Below are 26,580 nucleotides of genomic sequence, written 5' to 3'. Positions count from 1 at the left end.
ATGCTGGAAATTTCACACTATGCATTCCACAGTGAAAATCCACTGCGTTGTCAGTTTTTCACAGCATGTGGATGAGGCTTCTTAAAATTTAATCTACTTTGCAGTAACTATACAATGCATAGGATTTACACTCCACAGTTCCACAACAGGAAATCCTATTGGACTAGTCCTGCACATACCCATATTTAGATTTTTCAGTACATATGTTTAGGTGTATAATCTCTTTTAAGATAACTCAATGTCATGACAACATTTGATCATGTAAGACGCACATGCTCCAATAGCTTTCTATATCTAATAAATTTAGATATTTCAGTTCAGGACATCTGGTAGCTCTAGTGGGCGTACGTAGATTATTTTAACATTGGTACCATTAATGGTTTGTGCCTTTTTTATTGACTCCTTGGTGTCAGTTACACTGGTTGCTACTATAGATCTCACATAGGATGAGCTGAAAATCTCTCTCTTCTTTGGCCTGTTACCAGCTTTACAAATTTTCACTCTAGCTCCAACAAGCATCCCTCTCTGTATAGTTTGCATTCTCCAACATCGGAAGCAGAGGAGTCTGAGAAGACCTTGTCTGAACTAGGAAATAGAAAAATAGAGGTTACTAGTGTTTACATTGCAGCTGCAGCACTAACAGAAACTGGATTTATTATTTAGCTATGTAAATTCACAATAGTTTCTGCCATTTATTTTTTTGTATTTCTTGTTAACAAGAGCATTATAAAGCGTAGATCAGTTGTCGGCAACCCCTGGCATGCGTCGCATATTTTGCTGGCACGGCAGCCAGCACAGGACATTCAGGCGCCGCACCTCCCATGAGGCGACCTGAAGCGAGCGCATCAGGCGGCGCTATGCCAGGGCCTCAGGGAGGGTGGCATTTTTGCTAACCTAAGCCAGTCCAGGACAAGCTGTCCTGGACTGGCTTAGTACCGAGCGGTGGTTTGGGGAGGCCACTGGAGCAGCGCTGCTCCAGCAGCCTCCCCTCACACTCAGGCAGAGCGCAGGCAGTCTCCGGGCCTGCTCTCTGCCAGCGAACGGCGCTAAGCCCCGCCCCCTTCGATTCGCCACACCCCTACGCTAAGCCACGCCCCCGCTCCGCCCCCTCCCCGGCGGGGGGGGGGGGCGGCTTTCTGTAGTTCGCCTCGAGTGGCGAAAGGGGCAGGTTCACCCCTGGGCGGAGCTCATCACTGTATAGCACAGGCACCCTGCCTGCTACAGTGATGAGCTCCTGCCATGTGCACCCTGCAAAGGCTCCCAGAGGAGAAGGAAGAAAGCTCCTGCCAGCAAAGTGAAAGTAAAAAATCATCAAGTACATACTATTCCTAGTAATATCAGGAATTTGGGGTTATTAATTTAGTTTTAGCAACTTAATGTGCCTAAACATTAATAGCAATTAATTCCATCATGTTCCCCACTTTAACCCCAGTGTGCCTCACATAAGGGTTTTAGTACGTCACATATGAGAGACATATGGCGGTACTAATAAAGGACCTCAATAATGAAGATGCTTAATTATTACCTCCATGTCTTTCACATATCAATAAGTATCAGCACACAGGGGTGAGAAACATGATGGGGTTAACTAACTGCTATTAATATGAGGCATGTGAAGTTGCTAAACGTCAACGCACATGGATGTATTTTTTATCTGCAATTGTCGATAAAATTATGGACTATTATATTTCAATGGGCCCAAACACATAGATGTTGTTTTTGCGGCTGTGTGTCTGGGCCAAATTGAAGAGCTGCAAATTATGGAGCAGGTCCTATATCTGTCTGCATTTTCAGCCCTGTCAATTACTTTTTAGGCCCAAAGCAATGCAGCAAAATCTGCCACTTTTTTTCTATATAATTTTGTAGAAGTGAATTTACACATTTAATTTTCTATATGCTATGACACAATATAAAATTAGGTATAACATAAAAATAGTACCTTCTTGCTTGTTAATACGTAAATGAATGGGTTTATAGCTGTACTTAGTTTCACTAAGATTGAGGATATAATGGCTATGTTGGGAGTCATTATCTCCTTGTATCCACTCATCATCAGCAAAGACATGATATAGGAAGGCATCCAAAAAACAAGAAATGCCAAGATCATCAAAGTTCCCATTTTAGCCATTTTACGTTCATAGTCCTGTAATTTGCGAGTACAACCAGTTTGATAATCTTGTAGTCTTCGCAGCTGGAAATGAAAAAAAAAATGTGATAGAATTCTACTGTTTTATAAATTGGAATAGTTTAGTACCGTCATGAGAAAAACAAAGTACCGTATACCATTTCTGAATTCTATTCAGAAATGCGCGTAAAATGGAATCCATTGAAATCAATGGGAGTCTTTTTTTCAGCGCTGATTTTTACGCGAGTTATTGTGCCAGAATCAGCGCTGCGTTACTCCATGTGAATGCACTCTCAGAAACTGGTCCAAAAAACAGCTAGCCGTGACTGGATGCCGGTGCAGTGCATACAGTGCACCAGCATCCAGTCACGGCATTCCACTCCGGATTAGGCCCAAATGAATGGGCCTAGTCAGGAGGGAGTGTCGTGCTGCAGACGTACGTGGCCGAATCAGCCATGGAATCCATGTGAAGTAAGGGCATCATCACAGGTCCTTTAGCGGACTTCCCATTCAGCATCTACTTTTATCCCACAAGCTATGCGGGCCAGACAGAACCAATGAGGGGGCCGGATGTGGCCCATGAGTTGTACATTGCCCAGGTCTCACTTAGAGAATGTCCTAAGGAGTAGTCCAAAAAAAAGTGACAGGTTGAGAAACAAGATTTAAAAGGATATCATCCTGGAGACTAAGAATAAGAAGGGAACCAGGATGTAGCTTAGAGGGATACCATGTTGGGGACTAGAAATAAGAGGGGAACCATGTTAAGGACCACAAATTGGAGGGGTATCATAAAGGGGAATGGAAATGAGAATACAAAGATTTAAAGGGATAACATGCTGGGGACCAGGAATAGGAGGGGGAGCCATGTTGGGGACAATAATTTCTAAAGATGCAATATTAGAGACAAAGAATGATGGGGCCATTTTGAAATAACAAATGTCACCAAGTCACCAGTTGAGTAAGAAAGCTGGGGCCCTCTATGGTTATGTGTGTGGGTTGGAGTGACTTTTCTACAGTACCCAGGGGCACATCTGCCATGAGGTGATGGCTCCAGGTGATTCTTTATGGAATAAACTGGGAGGGCAGCATTATTTTATTAATCAGCTGCTATTTATTGTACAATTGCAATAGATAGTGGCTGATAATATACTCATCTGTCCATGCTCCTGTCCGGCCTGACTCCTGAATAGTATGGATGATAATGGAAGATTATGTAGATAATCTGTTTTCCCTACGCCCAAACAGCAGCACAAGATGGGGTATTCCTGCCCCTGTGTACTGTTAGGACAGGTGGAACTTTTAATAAACTAACTAGTTACCCTCCCATAAAAGGTCCAGGAGACCTCCCCCTCCCTGTGTTAGTCTCCAAGTACCATACCGACTATAATAATTTATCCTTTAACAAGAAAGGGAGGGAGCTTTGTGCTGCTGTTTGGGCTAAGGGAAAACAGATTATCTACATAATCTTCCATTCCCCCTACGCCCAAACAGCAGCACAAGATGGGGATTTAACAAGTAATACCCCTTCTAGGGAGGGCGATCCTGACAAGCAGAGGTCAGGATAGAATAACCAAAAGATTTTGCCTTGGAAACATGCCAGTCTAACCTATAGTGTCTGGCGAACGTCAAGTGGGAAGACCAAGATGCAGCCGCACAGATTTGGTCTACTGAGAGGGACTGCCTCTCTGCCCATGATGCAGCCACCGACCTGGTAGCGTGGGCTCGCAAAAATTCCGGAACCTGCAGCCCTTGTGTCTGCAAGGCCACTGAGATGGCTTCTCTGATCCACCTTGACAGAGTAGGTTTGGACGCCTTAACCCCTCTGTTGTGACCAAAAAAATTGATGAGCAGGTTTTCTGACTTACGGAATGGGCCTGTTCGGTCCAGGTATATTTGCAATGTTCGCACAAGATCCAGACTGTGCATCTTCTCCTCCCACTCCGAGGAAGGAGAGGGGAAAAAGGTGGGCAAGGTTATAGTCTGGTTTATATTTTCCACTGACGGAACCTTGGGCAGAAAACCTTGAACAAACCTAAGCTGGACTCTGTCTGGAAAAAAGACTGTGTATGGCTCTGATGCCGCCAAGGCCTGGAGCTCACCCACTCGCTTGGCAGATGTGATTGCCAGCAAAAAGGTCACCTTCCAAGAGAGGTACTTGAAGTCCACTTCAGCTAAAGGTTCAAATGGAGGGCCACATAGCCCTTGCAGGACCGCAGCTAAGTCCCATTGGGGAGCCGGGGGCCGAACCGGGGGTCGGAGCCTGGAGGCCCCTTTCTGGAATTGCCTTATAAGAGGATTCTGAGACAGTCTAGTCCCCAATAGAGCGGATAACGCCGAGACATGTACTCTCAAGGTGGCTGGGGACAATCCCTTGTCCAACCCTTCTTGTAAAAACTCCAGGACTGATTCGATGGATGTTGTATCGCACTGCCTCCTGGCTCCCCAATCGTTAAATACTTGGGCGATCCTCTGGTAACTACGATTGGTTGAGTCCGCTCTAGAGTGGGCCAGTGTTCTTAAAACGGCCTGGGACAATCCTCTGTCTCCACGTACGGTGCGGTCAACCTCCAGGCAGTGAGGTTGAACCTGTCCAGATCCTGGCAGAGCTGACTGTTTAGAGTTACCAGGTTTTGGACACACGGAAGCCTCCAGTAGGTCCCTCGACTCATTAACATGAGGTGGGTAAACCATGCCCTTTTCGGCCAGAACGGCATGATGACAATGGCCGATGTCTGGTCCTGCCTGAGTTTTGCCAACACCCTGGGAATCATTGGAATGGGAGGAAAAACGTATACTAGTTTGAAGCTCCAGGGTATTGACAGGGCATCGATCGCCAAGGGATTGCCGTCCCGGTACAGGGAGCAAAACCGTCCCACCTTGGCGTTGTGTTGGGTGGCCATCAGATCCACCTCGGGGAGACCCCATATCCTGGTAAGCTGTTGGAAAATTTCCGGGGACAGGGACCATTCGGCTGTTGTCACTAGTCCCCTGCTTAGTTGATCTGCCAGGACGTTGAGGTGGCCTTTGATATGTACCGCTGACAGCCGGGACAAATTCTTCTCCGCCCATGAAAATATCAGGTCGGTCACCCGCATCAAGGAGGGGGACCTGGTGCCCCCTTGTTTGTTGATATATTGGACGGCTGTAGAATTGTCTGTTCTTACTCTGACAGCCTTCCTTTGGAGATGGGGAGTCAGAGTCCGTAGTGCCAGCGCGGCGAAACAAGGAACTGCACATACAGTTCCTCCCCCGGCCGCCGGAAAAAACCTCCTCAGGCAGCGGGGAAGCCGGGAGCGTGTGGCGCCGCAGCGCCGAGAACAGAGATGCTGCCTCTCACCACCTCCCCCCCCCCCCCCCGGGGGCCGCGCCAGACCAGGGAAGGGAGGAGGCGCCGTCTGGAAAACAAAGAAAGCCCCAAACCCCAGGTAAGACCCGACAGCAGCAGCACAAGATGGGGGGAGGGGGGGGGGGCTAGAAAAGGGAGATTTCCTCCACAAAAAAGAAAGGAATGTGTGGGAGAGGAGGAGACCTCTCCCTCCACCTGTCCTGATAACAGGACAGAAAAAAACACAGGGAGGGGGAGGTCTCCTGGACCTTTTATGGGAGGGTAACTAGTTAGTTTATTAAAAGTTCCACCTGTCCTAACAGTACACAGGGGCAGGAATACCCCATCTTGTGCTGCTGTTTGGGCGTAGGGGGAAAATGGATATTAATGGGTTATGTTCTCTGGAGTTGTGTTTATGTCTAGGAATAAGTTTATACAAATGATACTCACCATTCTGATAGAATATAATATGTGCCCATAGCAATATACCATAATGACTACTGGGGCTACTAGAAAACCAAGGAAAAAGAGAAGTACAAGAGACACCTGTCTGGAGTCTTGTGATATCTGATCTAAAGAGCAGTCTAGACCATGGAGTTCCAGAGTGTATCCGTTCCATCCAAGTATTGGTGCTGAACTCCAGGCTAATGAATATATCCATATATAGGATACTGCTTGCCAGGACCATGGGAAATCAATAATTTTGTTACTTGCCACCTGAATGTACCGTCCATAGGCAATCACTGTAATTGTAGCAATTGACACATTACCTGAAAAGCAAGTAATACATCATAAGTTATTAATGATATTATACGTCAGTGGTTGTAAAACAGTATATCATCCACTAGTCTTCACTGCCCTGTTCTTGCTCACTGAAGTGGGAAAACTACAAACTCGTCGATTCATGTTTCTGCTTCTCTGTTACTACCTTTTCTTATCAATAGACTCATTGGAATATTTGTATATTTCAGCCAATATCATAGGCTGGGATAGGTCTTGCATACTCCCTATCAGTTAAAGGGGTTGTGCCATTATGGACGCTTATTTCCTATGCACGAGACAGGGTATAAGTCAGGTCCCCCAGTGATCAGACAAGTCCCCCTAAAGCCTCCATGCAGTGCTTAAATTGGGCCGGAAGGGGGGACTTGCTGGTCAGGGTCTGGCAGCCCCATAGAAGTGAATGGAGTGCCAGTAATGCAAGCACACTGGCACTCCATTCACAAGAAGGCTTTAAGGCTTTTGGTCCCTGTCCTATGGATAGAGAATACGTGTCCACAATGGCACAATCCCATAATGTGCACCCTAGCAGCAACACGGTCATGTATAAAGAAGGCATGGCTGTGGTGTAAGTGCCATAAGTAACTAACTATGGCTACTACTAGAGATGAGCGAACACTGTTCGGATCAGCCGTTCTGAACAGCACGCTCCCATAGAAATGAATGGAAGCACCTGGCACCGCGACCTGCCGCTGGCAAAGTGTACGTGCCAGGTGCTTCCATTCATTTCTATGGGAGCGTGCTGTTCAGAACGGCTGATCCAAACAGTGTTCGCTCATCTCTAGCTACTACATAAATTATGAGGTTAATTCAGAATGCTCAGAAAATAGCGAATATACTGAAACAGTTTGACTCTAGGTAAATCATTGTTTGTTATTCTTCAAAATATATTGTATATCACAGACGTAAGATCAATTAACTAAGTAAAAAAACAATACAATATTTTTTGAAAATACTTCCATAAACTGTAAAACAATACATTCAATTTGATAATGTATTAACAACTAGAATAATGGGAAGGTAGTTACCAATAGTGCACAGGATTCACGTGAACCACATTGGTGCAAGTGGGACACATAGCATAATACATTTTGCACAAGTAAATGGGAACATTAGATATTTTTTCTCCATTAGGCCACCTTATGGCTGATGTACATAAAACACAATCTATGCCTTAGATGTTTCTTTCAACATTTAAAAAATAAAGAATTGCTCCCTTGTTAGTTTAACACATTTATGAACTGCGGACTTTTAAGACATATTTAAAGATGAAATACATTTATCAACATTGTGCAACAATTTAGTAAAATTGTCTGGAATAACAGTAAAATTGACTTAAAAGCTGAAGCACATGATAAATGCGTCATATAATAGGGCAGATTTATGAAACATTACTCACACCAGTCTTCATGGACCCAGAATTGGCGAAGCATGCGCCACATATATGATGAGTTGCGCCCTTGTAGCTGTAGCACATCTTCAACATCATTTATGCCAGACTTCCAGCCCAAGGCTGGGGTGCCACGTGGCATAAATGCATCATTTTACAGTCCCTGAAAAGTAGATGGGCACATTGTGGAAAAATACACACAACGGACACGCTGTAATTTTTAAGACTGTTGCGGTTTTGAAAATGACAGCATGTTAATTATACCTACGGAAATGTCGCCGGTTTTCCTATAGGTATAATTGAAGCAGAAAGGTGGGCAAATTGGCCAAAAAATGAAAAATTAGCCATTTTTTTTTTCCTGCTATGGCGTTTAGTGTATGGGACAAATCTTTTTATATTTTAATAGTTTGGGCATTTTCGGACTTAGGGATGTCTAATGTGTTTATGTTTAGGCATAAACACATGAATCTTGTACAGAGTGTAAAAAGTAAAGAGAGGGGCAGAACTAGAAGAAAATAAGCACAAGGGGCTTGATAAATACCCCCTAGGGGTGAGATCCCAAGTTAATTGAAGAAAATGACTAATTTACTTACCAAAGACATTTTTGCAAAATCCAACAAAAACACATCCTGCCTCATTCCATATCCACTCTCTCCTTACACATGAGGCAAATGGAAAAGTAAATCCAAAAATTGCTAATAATAGGTCGCTGAAGCTGAGGTGCACCAGCAGAAGATTTGTAGGAGTCCATAAAGTTCTAAACATTAAGTAAAGAGTTAATATCAGCAGATTACTACACAACCCCCAGACACCGATGGTAGCTAGAATCAGAGCTATGAAATCATAGGCATCCTCAGTAAAGAGCTCCTTAGTAGGCAGCCTGCTGTCATTCCTTGTGACATTAGACATACTGCAGTTGGTCACCCATTACACCTTTGGAGAATATTTGGTCTTTCCTTTCAGTGAAAGCATGCATTACTTTGTACTTAATCCAGTTTTAAGACTGTTTCAGAATAGGATTACTGAACAAGATTAGAGCACAGGAATAATTACAAAAATTAGGATTATCACCGGATAAGTAATTACCACCAAAGTGCAGATGCTTCCTGCTGAACATCTTACTGTCCGAGGCGCTAAGTAACAGTGATGAAGTGCAACATACAGTTTTTTCCTTCTGTGTTTCACACAAGATTTCTGCTTGAGGTCAGGGAATGGAAGATCCATGCTATAGCAGATGCAGAGTTTGCAGTCACAAGCACATCTACAATTTCTTAGGGAACCCAAAAATCTTTGAATATATTACTAAAAGTGAAAGCTCAATTTGATGTGAAGTCTGTTTAGACTAGAAGGAAAGCATAGCTAGAATTATAGTATCCTCTAAACTGTAGTAGCCTCTATGCTAGAGTAAGGCTAGGTTCACGCCTGCGTCCGGTTTCTGTTCAGGGATTCCGCTTCCCATTCCGCTTGAAAAATGCAGAGAGAAAAGTCCTGGAAGTAGCACTTTTCTCTCCACATTTTTCAGGTGGAAACCGGATGGATCCTGTGGGCTTTTTTTTTTTTTTTTTTTGAATCAAAGCTTTTTTATTTTCCAATTTTCAAGAAACAACAGTTGGTACAGAATAAAGAGCAGTGAACGTCAAAATGAACATTACAAGGATATTGTAGGTGACAAGGTGAATGAGCAATAACAATAGCAATCAATGAAAGAGACAACATATGCAAAATGACTTTATGGAGAAAGAACAAAAAGGAAAGAGGGGGTGAGAATAGTCAAGAAGTGAAAACGAAGAAAAGGAGTGAGAGAGAGAGCAAGGCGACGACCAAGTCAGCGTTTGTGAATCAGCCAAGGGGTCCAGATTTTCAGGTAATTGTCATGACAGCTGGAGGACCAGCTAAGCAATTAATTTGATGTACTTTATCTTTCCAGAGCGATATATAGAGAGAAACTCGTTGCATCCACAGAAGCGGGACAAGGGACTTTGCAGCAGCAAGAAGGTAAGTGACTAGTTTGTCCTTCGCAGACTGTGATGGCAGATGTAGGAAAATTATTTCTGGGGTCAAGGTGAAGTACGGGTAGATCATTGATCTGATGTAAGATTGGATGTCATTCCTGAAAGGGGCTATAACAGGGCAGGACCCCCATAGATGTAGATAGGAGCCAAGGCCCGACAAACACCTCCAGCATCTGTCATTCGCTAACAGTTTCCGTTTGTGTAGCCACTCAGGGGTATGATACCATCTAGTTAGCAATTTGTAACTGTTCTCCTGAAGGCGGATGTACGGTGAGAAGCCATGAGAGGTGATCAAGATGGTGTCGATTTCATCGGTAGTTAAGGATAGATTGAGTTCCCATTCCCAGGCGGAAATGAATGGCTGTTTAAAGGACTTGGGTAGGTCAATAAAGCGGTGCAAGAAATGGGAGACTTTGCATAAAATGAAGGACTTAGACACCAACAGCTTTTCAAATTCTGTAAGGTGGGTGCGGAGGGAAAATTGGCGTTGAAGATCGGAGAAGACTGCACGTAGGTGGTGCTCATGAAGGAAGGTCAAGAGAGAATCAGCTAACAGGAGACGGATCTCTGAGAACGACAGAAATCCTGTCTGAGAGCAAATATCAAATTCCAAATTTATTCCATACAGCTTCATAGGTAGTGTCCTCTAGACCTAGCAGACGTGGGATTAGATTCAAAGGAAGTAATTGTGAAGGCTGGTCCTGTGGGCTTTTTAAGCAGATTGGGTTTCTGTTTTTTAGAACCCCAAGTGGACCCGGAGAACGGAAACCTGAACGCAGGTGACAACCTAGCATAACTAGAATTTATAGAGACTCATAGAAAATTCAGATCTGTCCAAGTCATATGTTTGACAGTGAAATAAAGATGGCACACAATTTGAATAGCTGTCACAGGCTAAACTGAGTCTGCATGTGCCTCTGGCAGCTTATATCCTTGGAGGAAAAAGTAGAAAATTCTAACTGCCCAGTTCTTGATCCCTTTAACATAATCTGGGGTTTTGGGCCCCAAACTTCAGGACTGGATCTGGTACTTCAAGTTGTTCTAGAGTTTTTTAAGTTTTAATCTGACAAATATGAATCCCAGACTATTGTCCAGTGATTCCCGATGTACGCCCAATGCACCTTTGAAGTCAAGTACTTCTTGCTTTATTGCACATACTCATAGATTCAATGTGATTAACAAAAACATCACTAAGAAATGATATGTCTGAAATATTGTACTATTGTACCTTCGTAAAATAGCTAAAGCATGTAGAGCACATTGGCAAACAAACATTGAGAAAAATGTCCATAAAAACAAAAACAATGTCCCTTTTATCACAGCCATTTCACATCAGGGATGCCTCATAGACTTGAGTCTATTGATGGGTCATCAAAACAGCAGACCATCAAAAGAAATACAAAAGCTGTTTCTGTCATTGTTGTGTGCACAAGGCCTTGAGTTTTTATAGATGAAATATCTTGAAAACAGTAGAGAAAAGCAACACATTGAGGGACATTTATTAAGCTTCTTGTGCCTATTTCCTTTTAGTTCTGCAACTTTTACAAGATTTCTCTGTCTAAAATATTGGAACCTTGTGAAATAGCTGAAGTATGTAAAACACATCAGCACATAATGATATACTGTGCAAGGGTCTTGTGACATCACGTGTAGTTCTAGACCTAAGTGACATTCTCACTGCAAACTGACACACAAAATGGCATCCGAGGTAGACAGTCCATCTTGGCTCCTTCATGAGATCAACTTTAAGTCTTCCTTAGAGGAGTTTCAAAAATTAGTAAGAACAGTAGTTGCCCAACATACACTGGAGAGATCTGAGGCTGATAGTAAACAAGGCGGTATGTTATTTCTAATCTTTTTCTGGGAATGATGTTATAAAACAGTGAAATGACATTATAGTACCAGTTTAGAGTCGCAACATAAATAAGCAATTAACTGGCTCTCAAAAGGATTGTCCATGTGCGTTGTTTCAGAGACAGGGGCACCATGCTGATGGACTGTGTCTGGTATTAAATTTATCCCCATTTAAAGGGATTCTATCATTGGTGTCAGTGGTTTGGAGATAAAGACATTCCTTTTTTTCAATTCTCCCCGCCATTCCGTTGTAATCCTGGTTAATTACTTTATGCAAATGAGCCCACCAAGCACTCTGAGCATTCCCCAGGGCCTACAAGCACCCCCCTCGTCATACCTTTATTCACGCCACTCCATTGCTTGTGCCCCGTCTGCCCTCCTCCTCCCTGCATGTTCTTCCAGCCAGATCGTGCTGCTGCATTTGAATTCTTGGGCACGCGCCGTTCTGCTGTGTTCAGAGCAGTACTGCACATGCCCCAGCTCCATTTTTTTTGTAGCTACCTATTGAACTCAGCATACTGAGCATACTGAGCTACAACAAAATGGATAGATACACTGCACTGGCACAACATAGATGTTAGTGCAATGACATGTGTGCTAGCTCCATCACATACAGTCCTATGAAAAAGTTTGGGCACCCCTATTAATCTTAATCATTTTTAGTTCTAAATATTTTGGTATTTGCAACAGCCATTTCAGTTTGATATATCTAATAACTGATGGACACAGTAATATTTCAGGATTGAAATGAGGTTTATTGTACTAACAGAAAATGTGCAATATGCATTAAACCAAAATTTGACCGGTGCAAAAGTATGGGCACTTCAACAGAAAAGTGACATTAATATTTAGTAGATCCTCCTTTTGCAAAGATAACAGCCTCTAGTCGCTTCCTGTAGCTTTTAATCAGTTCCTGGATCCTGGATAAAGGTATTTTGGACAAACAATTCAAGTTCAGTTAAGTTAGATGGTCGCCGAGCATGGACAGCCCGCTTCAATTCATCCCACAGATGTTCAATGATATTCAGGTCTGGGGACTGGGATGGCCATTCCAGAATATTGTAATTGTTCCTCTGCATGAATGCCTGAGGATTTGGAGCGGTGTTTTGGATCATTGTCTTGCTGAAATATCCATCCCCGGCGTAACTTCAACTTCGTCACTGATTCTTGAACATTATTCTCAAGAATCTGCTGATACTGAGTGGAATCCATGTGACTCTCAACTTTAACAAGATTCCCGATGCCGGCATTGGCCACACAGCCCCAAAGCATGATGGAACCTCCACCAAATTTTACAGTGGGTAGCAAGTGTTTTTCTTGGAATGCTGTTTCTTTTTGGACGCCATGCATAACGCCTTTTTTTATAACCAAACAACTCAATTTTTGTTTCCAAAATGAAGCTGCCTTGTCCAAATGTGCTTTTTCATACCTCAGGCAACTCTATTTGTGGCGTACGTGCAGAAACGGCTTCTTTCTCATCACTCTCCCATACAGCTTCTCCTTGTGCAAAGTGCGCTGTATAGTTGACCGATGCACAGTGACACCATCTGCAGCAAGATGATGCTGCAGCTCTTTGGAGGTGGTCTGTGGATTGTCCTTGACTGTTCTCACCATTCTTCTTCTCTGCCTTTCTGATATTTTTCTTGGCCTGCCACTTCTGGGCTTAACAAGAACTGTCCCTGTGGTCTTCCATTTCCTTACTATGTTCCTCACAGTGGAAACTGACAGGTTAAATCTCTGAGACAACTTTTTGTATCCTTCCCCTGAACAACTATGTTGAACAATCTTTGTTTTCAGATCATTTGAGAGCGGCCTGTCCATGTTCGGCGACCATCAAACTTAACTGAACTTGAATTGTTTTGTAGAAAGAAATGGTCCAAAATACCTTCATCCAGGATCCAGGAACTGATTAAAAGCTACAGGAAGCGACTAGAGGCTGTTATCTTTGCAAAAGGAGGATGTACTAAATATTAATGTCACTTTTCTGTTGAGGTGCCCATATTTTTGCACCGGTCAAATTTTGGTTTAATGCATATTGCACATTTTCTGTTAGTACAATAAACTTCATTTCAATCCTGAAATATTACTGTGTCCATTAGTTATTAGATATATCAAACTGAAATGGCTGTTGCAAACACCAAAATATTTAGAACTAAAAATGATTAAGATTAATAGGGGTGCCCAAACTTTTTCATAGGACTGTATATACATTAAATGTGCATTACCCCTTTTTGTTGTATGTACTGTATATATCATAGGTAATAGCAACAGCATGTAACATCACAGTACTCCATTGCAAAGCTGGTCTTCTGTCAGGAGCCTATACTTTTGTATTGTATGGCATTATTTTCATTTAATTTATGTCCTTTTTCTAGAGAAAATAAATTATAGTCAGTTTAGTGAAATTGTATTGAGTCTTTTTGGACACAGCCTGAAAGCGGCCGACATTAAAGCTTTTTATCGGAAGATTACTAATCACCCAGATGCTCCGACTGACTGGACCGAGGCAAGTAAATACATTTTTAAGCTGAGAAAACACAACAGTTATAAGAAAAGGAATACAGGAATTCATAAAAAAAAAAATAATGCAGAACATTAAAATTTGCTGGAGTGGTATTTTACAAGGTATACTCCTTGTGTGTGGAGTTTCAGCTGTTACATCTCCATTCACTACTTTCTCTTCATTGAAGCTCCTGGCTTGACACACTTCTGCAGCAATGTGGGGAGTGAACAAGATCTGTGTACAAAACTCAAATGGGACAAAATACAACACATAAACCATAATGACATATACACACAAATACATATATATCTCTCCAATCCTACCTGCGCATGGTGGCACCATTACATGGCGATATGTGGCATTATAGGAGGAGAATTATATGATCACTTAAATTGCTGTAGTAATTCACCTATTATGATTCACATATTACTATACGTTCACATCTGCGTCAGAGTGTTTCTAGCACACAGTTGGTCTGAAATCGTGAATGAAAAGTTCTGAAAGTCAAATAATGTCAGGGAAAAAGATTCTTCTGCTACAGAATATATCTCACTATCCTAAATGGCACAAGATAGGAATGGGACCCCTTTACAGATTTTGCATTTGGTCCCAGGAGCTTGAAGTTCTTACACCTTTGAGTGCAGTTTACGTTTCTATCTATACAATGACACATGTAATACAGCCAAAACCTGTAAAGGGAACATATCCAACACCAGTCATCATGTACAATTTTTCTAGGGAACCTATAGGATATAGTAGTTTTGTACAATTGTGTTGGAACTGCAATTATTAAATTTGGAATTTCTTCTAATATGTATTTTTAGCTCTTTGGCTACTTTCCAAGCAATGAGAACATCATTACTGCACATTTGGATCCAGAGAATACAATCTTTTATCTGTCCAAGAAAGAAACAATTAAACATGCATCAGGTAATAAAAATGTGCATCAATGCAATGAGCATGTGACATACAATGTCACTGCAAGGAGTTGCAACCTCTATCCGTATACATTAGTGGGTCATATTGATAAGAAAATATATTATACTTTATATGTAAATTTGTTTGAGATCTTACAGTGATGTAAAGAAGCACTCTGGTGAAAGCATCACTGCACCCCTCAAATCATTGCCTTTCACACTCTATTGGAGGGGGGGGTGAGGGCTTAAGCCCTTCCCCCATCTTTTTGGGATGCATCCAGTCCCTGTACTATTAAAGTGGACAGAACTGTAATCAGATAGCTTTATGCCCTATATAGTAGCCAGGTGCTGTTACCGTAGAGGAGATCTGCATGGAGGAATGGGCCAACATACCAACAACAGTGTGTGCCAACCTTGTGAAGACTTACAGAAAACGTTTGACCTCTGTCATTGCCAACAAAGGATATATAACAAAGTATTGAGATGAAATTTTGTTACTGACCAAATACTTATTTTCCACCATAATTTAAAAAAAAATTCCTACAAAATCAGACAATGTGATTTTCTGGATTTGTTTTCTCATTTTGTCTCTCATAGTTGAGGTCTACCTATGATGTAAATTACAGACGCCTCTCATCTTTTTAAGTGGTGGAACTTGCACTATTGGTGACTGACTAAATACTTTTTTGCCCCACTGTATATTACATCAATGGTTGATGGGGTGCAGAGACAGGCACAGGCCTTAAATGTCTTTACCAGTCTTAAAGGGGGTTTGTCAACACAAAATTGAGATATAAACTAATCAAAGTACCTTGTAAGGCTGTCAGCACAGTTTACAATAATGCATGTCTTATTCAGGATCGCTGCTCTATTCTTGTAATAATTTTCCTTTTATCCCTATGAAAATGAGCAGAAAAGGGCCTTAAGTATGTTGCTTTCCATACATGGGCTTTAGGGTTGTGCTTTCCATCAATGGGTTTTACTATCTGCTGCTGCTAACTGCTTCTCAGCTCCGCCCACCTAACTGTACTGTATACTGTGTCTGATGATGACGCTCTGCCCCATATGAAGCCAGCATCCTTCACTTCTGGGTGCAGAGTGTCATCCTCAGACATGCACAGTACAGTTAGTGGGTGGAGCTGAGCAGCAGCAGCAGCAGATAGTGAAGCCCATTGATGGAAAGCAACACCCTTAAAGTGCTTTTCTACTCATTTGCATTGGGGTAAAAGGAATATTTTTACAAGAATGGAGCAGTGGTCTGGAATAAGACATACATCATTGTAAACTGTGCTGACATCCCAGTAAAGTACGGTGATTAGTTTATATCTTTATTGACAGATCGCCTTTAAATGTTGCTTTGTTTATGATTTGCTATCAATCCCATGATGCCTCAGCACAGTACCATATGGGCAGATAGAGACAGTACCATCCCTGCCTGCTGGAGGACAGTGGGATCATCCTGTCCCTGTATTATTCCTATATTCTTCTAAATAATCTAAGAGACTGGAAGTACATAGTTATAGAGGCCAAACTGTGTTATTATAACTGTGTGACAGAACCTATGCTAGAATTATGAGAGAAGTTTAAAAAAGGGTGACCTGGCACCCGTCTGGTGGAAATAGTAGACTCCAGTCAGGAGCCCACCGGGCCAATTGCAGCTCTTACCCGGACACCGTCCCACACAGTGGGTGGTGAAAAAATGGAAAGGATATATAGAAAAACCGGGAACTGGCAGAGCGCTAAAGGCAGCAAAATCCGTAATAGACTTGAAAAATAAAAATGACCATATGCAAGGTAAAGATGAATTGGTCCCAAGTCCCCACCAAGTGGACTTGGTTCTAAGGCTATTGCTGGACACTTCCTGCTTGGCCTGAAGAAGACACCCGCCCGGTGTCGAAACGCGTAGCCGTTTTAAGCTGTTGTTCATGTCCTTGGAGCAGTAAAACAGAACCAATTCATCTTTACCTTGCATATCGTCATTTTTATTTTTCAAGTCTATTACAGATTTTGCTGCCTTTAGCGCTCTGGCAGTTCCCGTTTTTTCTATATATCCTTTCTATGCTAGAATTATAATATAGTCCCCCCTGTGGAAAGCCTGTGTGTTACAGTCCATCCAGTTTGAATTATATGGAAAGGTTTGTTGCTTGAGATGGTGACCAACATCCCCCCTACTCAGCTTTCCCTGTGAGAACCTAAAACAATGTTACTCTTAGGGGGCCACCAACTCAAGAGAATGATCCTGTACATATTTAGACAGAAGAGTAACTATTAGAGATGAGCGAACACTAAAATGTTCGAGGTTCGAAATTCGATTCGAACAGCCGCTCACTGTTCGAGTGTTCGAATGGGTTTCGAACCCCATTATAGTCTATGGGGAACATAAACTCGTTAAGGGGGAAACCCAAATTCGTGTCTGGAGGGTCACCAAGTCCACTATGACACCCCAGGAAATGATACCAACACCCTGGAATGACACTGGGACAGCAGGGGAAGCATGTCTGGGGGCATAAAAGTCACTTTATTTCATGGAAATCCCTGTCAGTTTGCGATTTTCGCAAGCTAACTTTTCCCCATAGAAATGCATTGGCCAGTGCTGATTGGCCAGAGTACGGAACTCGACCAATCAGCGCTGGCTCTGCTGGAGGAGGCGGAGTCTAAGATAGCTCCACACCAGTCTCCATTCAGGTCCGACCTTAGACTCCGCCTCCTCCGGCAGAGCCAGCGCTGATTGGCCGAAGGCTGGCCAATGCATTCCTATGCGAATGCAGACTTAGCAGTGCTGAGTCAGTTTTGCTCAACTACACATCTGATGCACACTCGGCACTGCTACATCAGATGTAGCAATCTGATGTAGCAGAGCCGAGGGTGCACTAGAACCCCTGTGCAAACTCAGTTCACGCTAATAGAATGCATTGGCCAGCGCTGATTGGCCAATGCATTCTATTAGCCCGATGAAGTAGAGCTGAATGTGTGTGCTAAGCACACACATTCAGCACTGCTTCATCAAGCCAATACAATGCATTAGCCAGTGCTGATTGGCCAGAGTACGGAATTCGGCCAATCAGCGCTGGCCAATGCATTCTATTAGCCCGATGAAGTAGAGCTGAATGTGTGTGCTAAGCACACACATTCAGCACTGCTTCATCAAGCCAATACAATGCATTAGCCAGTGCTGATTGGCCAGAGTACGGAATTCGGCCAATCAGCGCTGGCTCTGCTGGAGGAGGCGGAGTCTAAGGTCGCTCCACACCAGTCTCCATTCAGGTCCGACCTTAGACTCCGCCTCCTCCGGCAGAGCCAGCGCTGATTGGCCGAAGGCTGGCCAATGCATTCCTATGCGAATGCAGACTTAGCAGTGCTGAGTCAGTTTTGCTCAACTACACATCTGATGCACACTCGGCACTGCTACATCAGATGTAGCAATCTGATGTAGCAGAGCCGAGGGTGCACTAGAACCCCTGTGCAAACTCAGTTCACGCTAATAGAATGCATTGGCCAGCGCTGATTGGCCAATGCATTCTATTAGCCCGATGAAGTAGAGCTGAATGTGTGTGCTAAGCACACACATTCAGCACTGCTTCATCAAGCCAATACAATGCATTAGCCAGTGCTGATTGGCCAGAGTACGGAACTCGACCAATCAGCGCTGGCTCTGCTGGAGGAGGCGGAGTCTAAGATCGCTCCACACCAGTCTCCATTCAGGTCCGACCTTAGACTCCGCCTCCTCCAGCAGAGCCAGCGCTGATTGGCCGAATTCCGTACTCTGGCCAATCAGCACTGGCTAATGCATTGTATTGGCTTGATGAAGCAGTGCTGAATGTGTGTGCTTAGCACACACATTCAGCTCTACTTCATCGGGCTAATAGAATGCATTGGCCAATCAGCGCTGGCCAATGCATTCTATTAGCGTGAACTGAGTTTGCACAGGGGTTCTAGTGCACCCTCGGCTCTGCTACATCAGATTGCTACATCTGATGTAGCAGTGCCGAGTGTGCATCAGATGTGTAGTTGAGCAAAACTGACTCAGCACTGCTAAGTCTCTGCATTCGCATAGGAATGCATTGGCCAGCCTTCGGCCAATCAGCGCTGGCTCTGCCGGAGGAGGCGGAGTCTAAGGTCGGACCTGAATGGAGACTGGTGTGGAGCGATCTTAGACTCCGCCTCCTCCAGCAGAGCCAGCGCTGATTGGTCGAGTTCCGTACTCTGGCCAATCAGCGCTGGCCAATGCATTCTATTAGCCCGATGAAGTAGAGCTGAATGTGTGTGCTTAGCACACACATTCAGCTCTACTTCATCAGGCTAATAGAATACATTGGCCAATCAGCGCTGGCCAATGCATTCTATTAGCTTGATGAAGCAGAGTGTGCACAAGGGTTCAAGCGCACCCTCGGCTCTGATGTAGCAGAGCTGAGGGTGCACAAGGGTTCAAGTGCACCCTCGGCTCTCCTACATCAGAGCCGAGGGTGCGCTTGAACCCTTGTGCAGCCTCGGCTCTGCTACATCAGAGCCGAGGGTGCGCTTGAACCCTTGTGCACACTCTGCTTCATCAAGCTAATAGAATGCATTGGCCAGCACTGATTGGCCAGAGTACGGAATTCGGCCAATCAGCGCTGGCCAATGCATCCCTATGGGAAAAAGTTTATCTCACAAAAATCACAATTACACACCCGATAGAGCCCCAAAAAGTTATTTTTAATAACATTCCCCCCTAAATAAAGGTTATCCCTAGCTATCCCTGCCTGTACAGCTATCCCTGTCTCATAGTCACAAAGTTCACATTCTCATATGACCCGGATTTGAAATCCACTATTCGTCTAAAATGGAGGTCACCTGATTTCGGCAGCCAATGACTTTTTCCAATTTTTTTCAATGCCCCCGGTGTCGTAGTTCCTGTCCCACCTCCCCTGCGCTGTTATTGGTGCAAAAAAGGCGCCAGGGAAGGTGGGAGGGGAATCGAATTTTGGCGCACTTTACCACGTGGTGTTCGATTCGATTCGAACATGGCGAACACCCTGATATCCGATCGAACATGTGTTCGATAGAACACTGTTCGCTCATCTCTAGTAACTATTAGAGATGAGCGAACACTGTTCGATTCAGCCGATTCGAACAGCACGCTCCCATAGAAATGAATGAATGCACCTGGTACTTCCGCTTTGACGGCGGCCAGCCGCTTAACCCCCCGCGTGCCGGCTACATCCATTCATTTCTATGCGAGCGTGCTGTTCGGATCGGCCGATCTGAACAGTGTTCGCTCATCTCTAGTAACTATACATAATAATTGTTACTTCATTTTATATATGGGGGGAAAGCATAATCAGGAAAAAAAATATCACTGGACTGTTACTTTAAATGTATTTCTTATGATAATGCTAACTTTCAAGGTGTATCTGTCATTTCTCTTATATAGGAACAAAAATTTATGGGCTTGTTCCTATAACTAAAATGTACACCTGTCCGTACAAAAAAAAAGATGTCCTATGCATCTCTGTACATGGATATATGTAGAAGTAATGGGTGTCAGAATATGGAGACTTTGGATTTTTGTTAAGAGATTAAAATGAAAATAAAACTATATAAATCTGGTATTTCCGGAATTGCACCGAAACATAGAATACAGGTGATTTTTGTCTACAAGTATTTTTGGCTGCAGAGTGAACGCCGTAAAATGAAGCACTCAAGAAAGTCGAACAAATACACTTTTTTTCCAATTCCACTCAAATCTGATTTTTTTTTGTCAGCTTCCTAGTACATTGTACAGAATTATAAATGGTACCTGTAAGGGAATTGCTAGAAGAGCAACCCTGGGAGGAAGGGAACAACAACACAGTGAGTCCTAAGTTGGACCAGTCCCCTGTCTCTGCCTACTTGCCTCACTGCCCTAGGTGGCAGAGGACAACTGGGCGACAGTCCCTTCTTATGATATAAGTGATAACACAGACAAGACAAAAAACAACAAATAGGAGGTCAGCTAGCCAAGGGGTTGGAACCAGTTGAGCAGTGCAGTACAGAATCAAAATACATGAAGGGACAATACAAAGAACTTTCTACGGATATTTTTACTCCTAGGCCAGTGACAGTGACAAGAGGACATCCTCTACGTCTGGAGGAGAGAAGGTTTCACCAGAAACATAGAAGGGGATTCTTCACAGTAAGAACAACGAGGCTCTGGAACTCTCTGCCCCAGGAAGTGGTGATGGCGGATTCACTGAACAAGTTCAAAGTGGGCCTCGATGCCTTTCTTGAAGAGAAAAATATAATGGGTTATGGTCTCTAGATTTTAAGGACACGTTGATCCAGGGTTTTATACTGACTGCCAGATTTGGAGTCGGGAAGGAATTTTTTCCCCTGAAATAGGGCAATTGGCATGAGCCTCATGGGGTTTTTTGCCTTCCCCTGGATCAACACTGTAGGGGATTGTAGGGTTATAGGTTGGACTTGATGGACTCATGTCTTTATCCAACCTCATCTACTATGTAACTATGTAAAATCCAAGAGAGTAGTCACAAGAAAAGCCAAAGATCAGAAATGTAAATACAAACAGTAACAGTATAAAGCCGGCATGCACAGAAAGGCAATATCAAGCATTAGGGAGTGAGCTGGAAAGAAATTCCCCCTAGGCTTCATTGGCCAGGAGGAATGTCAATCAAAAGCACTAAGTTAACTCCCTAGCAGCCAAAGGAACAAAATCACTGGCGGACTGACACACAGCAACGGATCCTCAGCTGTGCAACAACAACAGCCCTAATATGGCTCTGTGAAAGGAGAAATAAAAAAAATATGTGGTTTGGAAAATCAAAAAAATGTCACAGATAGAAAGGGGTTAAAGATAGACATTCACATTAATAGTGATGTTCAGAGACCAGTTCCAGTCTAAAGTAATAAATATATAGATACTATGAGGAAATATCGATCAATGCAATAGTGAGAAAAACATCCTAAACTAGAGATTTGAGATGTGTATCATTACCCAGGATGAGGGGCAAGTATCATATTGTATGTACCCACCTCGAATCTAAAATGCTTATAACATACGTTTAATGTAACATGGTAGCTCACGTCTTGTCGAATATGTTCTATAAGGTATGATCAATTGAATAGAAATAAACTTGCTAAATATTTTTCAAGAGGTGTTGGAGCCGGGGAGTTGTGTTCCTCAATCCTGGTCTCATATCATCAGTATATCAGGGTGTATTATATTATCAACTGTGTTTTTTACACTAAGGTTCAGGTTTTCTTACTAACAGGAGCAGGAAAAAAGAAGAGAGATACCATTCAGTGTATCATGAAAGTGGAACTATTGGATGTTGTGGTGACTGTTTCACAAAAGGGGATCATTTCACTTTTTAATAGCCAGGTATACTAGTGCTTATCTATCTATCTATCTATCTATCTATCTATCTATCTATCTATCATCTATCTATCTATCTATCTATCTATCTATCTCCTATCTATCTATCTATCTATCTATCTATCTATCTCCTATCTATCTATCTATCTATCTATCTCCTATCTATCTATCTATCTATCTATCTATCTATCTATCTATCTATCTATCTATCTATCTATCTATCTCCTATCTATATCTATCTATCTATCTATCTATCTATCTATCTATCTATCTATCTATCTATCTATCTATCTCCTATCTATCTATCTATCTATCTATCTCCTATCTATCTATCTATCTATCTATCTATCTATCTATCTATCTCTCCTATCTATTTATCTATCATCTATCTATCTATCTATCTATCTATCTATCTATCTATCTATCTATCTATCTATCTATCCATATCTCCTATCTATCTATCTATCTATCTATCTATCTATCTATCTATCTATCTCCTATCTATCTATCTATCTATCTATCTATCTCCTATCTCTCTATCTATCTATCTATCTATCTATCTATCTATCTATCTATCTCCTATCTATCTATCTATCTATCTATCTATCTATCTATCTATCTCCTATCTATCTATCTATCTATCTATCTATCTATCTATCTATCTATCTATCTGTCTTTCTACCTGTGCCTTGATTTGTTCTTTTTATTGTGGGTTTGTCTTGTGCTGGACATTTGCGACCTAAATTGTGTCACATTATGCTAGAGCCTGGCACCACTGGATCCTCTCGTACCCTAGTGGACAAGTTTAACTCATCAAACAAATTGCTACAATTCTAGAGTGGGTTTGGTAGGTGGGTGATGTGAATTTTGGGAAAACCTCTTTAGACAGGCCGGACTTTCTGGTTCTATTATACCTTTATGGAAAACACCAGCATTTGCAAAAACAACATTGTTTTTGAAATCGCAGCATTTCCGCTGCAAATTTTTTTCTGCAATGTGTGGATGGGATTAGCCAGAATCTTATCCACTTTTCAGATAAGATAAGATAAGACAATCCTTTAATAGTCCCACAGTGGGGAAATTTCAGCATGTTAAGCAGGATAGTAATACAAATACAGGATAATACACAGTAATATATTACAGACGTAGACACACATATGCTGAAAAGAGAAGATATACTAGGAGTCCATAGCAGATTAGGAACAGAAGAAGAAAGAAGGAAGACTTCATAATCATAATCATTAGTTCTCTGTGCGGAGTGATCTTCGCTTGGTCTGATGTAGATTATACAGCCTGGTCACGGTTGGAAGGAAGGACCTGTAATAGCGTTCCTTCTCACACTTGGGGTGAAGCAGACGGTTGCCAAGTCCCATCAAGGTCCCATACATGGGATGGGAGGTATTCTCCAGCATGGAGCTCACCACAGACAGTATCCTTCTGTCACCCACCACCTGTACTGGGTCCAGAGGGCTCCCCAGGACAGAGCTGGCCCTTCTGATGTAAATGCAGTGTTTTTTTGCCAAATGTTTGCAATTTGGGGCCCTGACCTTAAGACTACAACCATTTCTTTATAGGGTGTCCTGAGTTTTGTCTCCAAGTCCATGACACCCTACAGACTCAAAAATACACAGACTTATGTATGGTGCCATAACAAAATAATAAGTATGAATGAGAATGACCTTATGCATGTAATCTAAGACAATGAAATGAATTTATTAAGGTCCTTATGACAGCTTCTGATACAAAAAGTAAATTTTTTGTGCCCAAGCCAGTTTGAAAACTTAGTGACAGTTTTGCAACGTGTTAAGGGGCCATTCACACGGAGGAAAATGGTGAGGAATTTGGTGTAGAATTTCAGTGCTGAAAAAAAAGCCTCCCATTGACTTCTGCTAGCAGAAAAAGGAACCCATTGAAGTCAATGGGAGGCTTTTTTTTTTAGCGCTGAAATTCTACACCAAATTCCTCACCATTTTCCTCCATGTGAATGGACCCTATAACTCCTTTTTCAAAATATGGTTGGGGAGTGAATGAGTCTGTGGGACATGTATCCTATTACTTGGATGGCCGCACCATTTTGAGCAGAAATTACATAAAAACTTCTAGCTAAAATTTTCAAAATACATCCTACATAAATTACTGTATTTTCATCATAATATATACTTACATTTCTCAACAGATGAGACGACATTCCTGCGTACAAGTTACTGTAAGTATACTATTTTACAGTATTATTCTAGTATCAGATTTCTGGTTTCCACATACTTAGGCTGAGAAAAAAGTTTTTTGAGAGCTCACCCGATTCTATTCAAATGGTTGCAGTGGAACTATTCCTTAGGGTGCACGGCACATCCAGAACTGGTGGACGTCTTCAAATGTAGTAGCAGAACAACGAACACAAGCCGGCAACTTCTCCAAAGGTATATGATAAAATTAAATCTTTATTTCAAGAGTACATACAAAAATAGGCGTTTTTTAGGGGTTTTTTTGTTTTTTGTTTATTTTTGTATGTACTCTTGAAATAAAGATTTAATTTTATCATATACCTTTGGAGAAGTTGCCGGCTTGTGTTCGTTGTTCTGCTACTATACTTAGGCTGAGTTCACACCTAAATTTCTTTATAGAAACAGAATAAGGGAAAACAAGCCTGTGACGTATATTTTGCAGATACAGTATCAGTCATTTCTCTCAGGGGCGTTACTACCGGGGTAGCAACGGTAGCGGCTGCCACAGGGCTTGGGACATTAAGGGACCTGGCGACAATCGCTAATGCCGTTTTTTTTTTGTTTTTTTTTAATAGGCCGTTACCTGCTGCAGTAACTCCAGCAGGAAACAGGCCCTATTAAGTTACCGATCCTGGTTTCTGCTTATGGCCGCCGTTGCCTCTCCTTCTGTGGAAGCTGTGGGCAAGAGTCAGGAGCAGTGAGACCGCGGGCCTCACAAACACTATCATTACACTCGGGGGTCTTTTCAGAGTGCAGGGGCCACTATGGGGCATAATACTGAGTACAGGAATGCAGGGGGGAGGTCGGTCAAGGTGTTCGGCAGGGGTCGGTGGGGAAGGGAGGGCCCCATTTCAAAAGTTCGCCAAGGGGCCCCGCCATTCCTAGTTATGCCACTGATTTCACTAGTTACAATAGCAAGGGTTTCTGGGCTATTTTGCCCAAGAGGTTTGACAAAATCTTCAACAAAGGCTCCTAGTGCAGCTTCTGATACAAATGTGAACATAGCCTAAATTGTGTGAAGAGAGAAATATTAACCCTTCCACGTTCATTAAGCAATCCACATTTTGCCTACTTTATCTTAGGAGAGTTCCTGGTTTTCAGGATGTGACTTCCTCAATCAGCTTAAAAAAGTTGTCGCTGTGACAGAAAGAAGTATTGTCATATGGGATTACAAGTGTCATGATGAAAAACAGGTAATGAGCTTACAATAGTCAGAAACATTGTTAAGGTCCTATCATCTTTGTGTGCTGCTTTCTGCATAAGCTGGTGATGGCGGGGGAAGGCAAAGGAACTGGGATCTAGGCAATTCTATTATTTCTATAAACTCCACAAAGGCAACAATAAACATTTAATAAGAAATGTTTAATCCATAGTTATGTATAAAGCAACATTTCTTCATATCCAATAGTTGATAGAACCCAGCAGATGCTTCCTTACGGATGGTATTGATCAACACAATACTCCCAGATGCCTGGTGAAACTCCTGGTGTATGTGAGCCATCGGTTGGGTGTGGTTTCTCTGGCCAGCACCCGTCGGTCTCTAGTATCTCCCAGTTTCGGGGGTCTGCCGACTCGAACCACATTCCAACATTCCGTTCACCTTCCACTTCATAATCATATGGGCCACTGTCCATTTTGGGTAATTCAGTTCGCTTGCTATGTCATTTAAGGATCGACCATTTCTGTGGTACCCCACAATTACCCCTTTTCTCGAAATCGGACAACTCTGCACTTCGTGGCATTTTGCATGCAACTAATGCCAATGCTGTTTCCTATTTAACGGGCGAAGGCGTGATGTACATCATGACCGCAGATATCTTCATTTGCATGGGTGTCTAAATACTTATTGGTAGACAGTGTATATGTGCTATTTAAGCTCTGTAATGTCAGAGGGGCAGTATCAGGCAGGGGTGTGTGATTCAGAGCTCCAATCAGAAGTAGCCAGTGTCAGAGCTCAGAATCACACCCATTGCCTTCCTGCCTGACACCGCCCTCCTGACAGTACAGGGCCTAAATAGCATATCAGACACCAAAATTAACAGCATTGATTGCTCAGGACTGTGGGGGGTAGGTAAAGAATTCCAACTGTTCCAGGAACATTCAT

General features: G+C 42.6%; 2 protein-coding genes across 2 annotated transcripts in view; one reads left to right on the top strand and one right to left on the bottom strand.

Moving 5' to 3' along the window:
- Window positions 1-312: 312 nt before the first annotated feature.
- OPN3 (opsin 3) lies at window positions 313-8,526 on the bottom strand. The gene is made up of 4 exons (XM_075262216.1): window positions 8,211-8,526; window positions 5,901-6,220; window positions 1,940-2,191; window positions 313-585 (listed from the first exon to the last, which is right to left on the bottom strand). Exons 1-4 carry the CDS (start codon window positions 8,524-8,526, stop codon window positions 313-315), a joined length of 1,161 nt encoding a protein of 386 aa, XP_075118317.1.
- Window positions 8,527-9,340: 814 nt separating this feature from the next.
- WDR64 (WD repeat domain 64) overlaps window positions 9,341-26,580 on the top strand; it is a 49,438-nt gene continuing 32,198 nt past the window's right edge. The window contains exons 1-6 of the mRNA XM_075262215.1: window positions 9,341-9,447; window positions 9,545-9,612; window positions 13,859-13,989; window positions 14,811-14,916; window positions 22,154-22,260; window positions 25,559-25,669. Of these exons, the coding sequence (XP_075118316.1) occupies window positions 9,341-9,447; window positions 9,545-9,612; window positions 13,859-13,989; window positions 14,811-14,916; window positions 22,154-22,260; window positions 25,559-25,669 (630 nt within the window). The remainder of the gene's footprint in view (window positions 9,448-9,544; window positions 9,613-13,858; window positions 13,990-14,810; window positions 14,917-22,153; window positions 22,261-25,558; window positions 25,670-26,580) is intronic.

Source organism: Leptodactylus fuscus, chromosome 1, assembly GCF_031893055.1.
Source record: "Leptodactylus fuscus isolate aLepFus1 chromosome 1, aLepFus1.hap2, whole genome shotgun sequence".
NCBI classification, from domain to species: domain Eukaryota; kingdom Metazoa; phylum Chordata; class Amphibia; order Anura; family Leptodactylidae; genus Leptodactylus; species Leptodactylus fuscus.
Note: the sequence above shows the minus strand (reverse complement) of the source record. Positions and strands in the feature narration are given on the sequence as shown.

Coding starts and splice junctions, on each gene's coding strand:
- OPN3 (XM_075262216.1), bottom strand. CDS start 8,526: ATGTCTAATGTCACAAGGAATGACAGCAGGCTGCCTACTAAGGAGCTC. Junction 6,221..8,210: donor ATTTTGCAAAAATGTCTTTG/GTAAGTAAATTA, acceptor CTTGCTTTTCAG/GTAATGTGTCAATTGCTACA. Junction 586..1,939: donor ACGTATTAACAAGCAAGAAG/GTACTATTTTTA, acceptor TCTATTTCCTAG/TTCAGACAAGGTCTTCTCAG.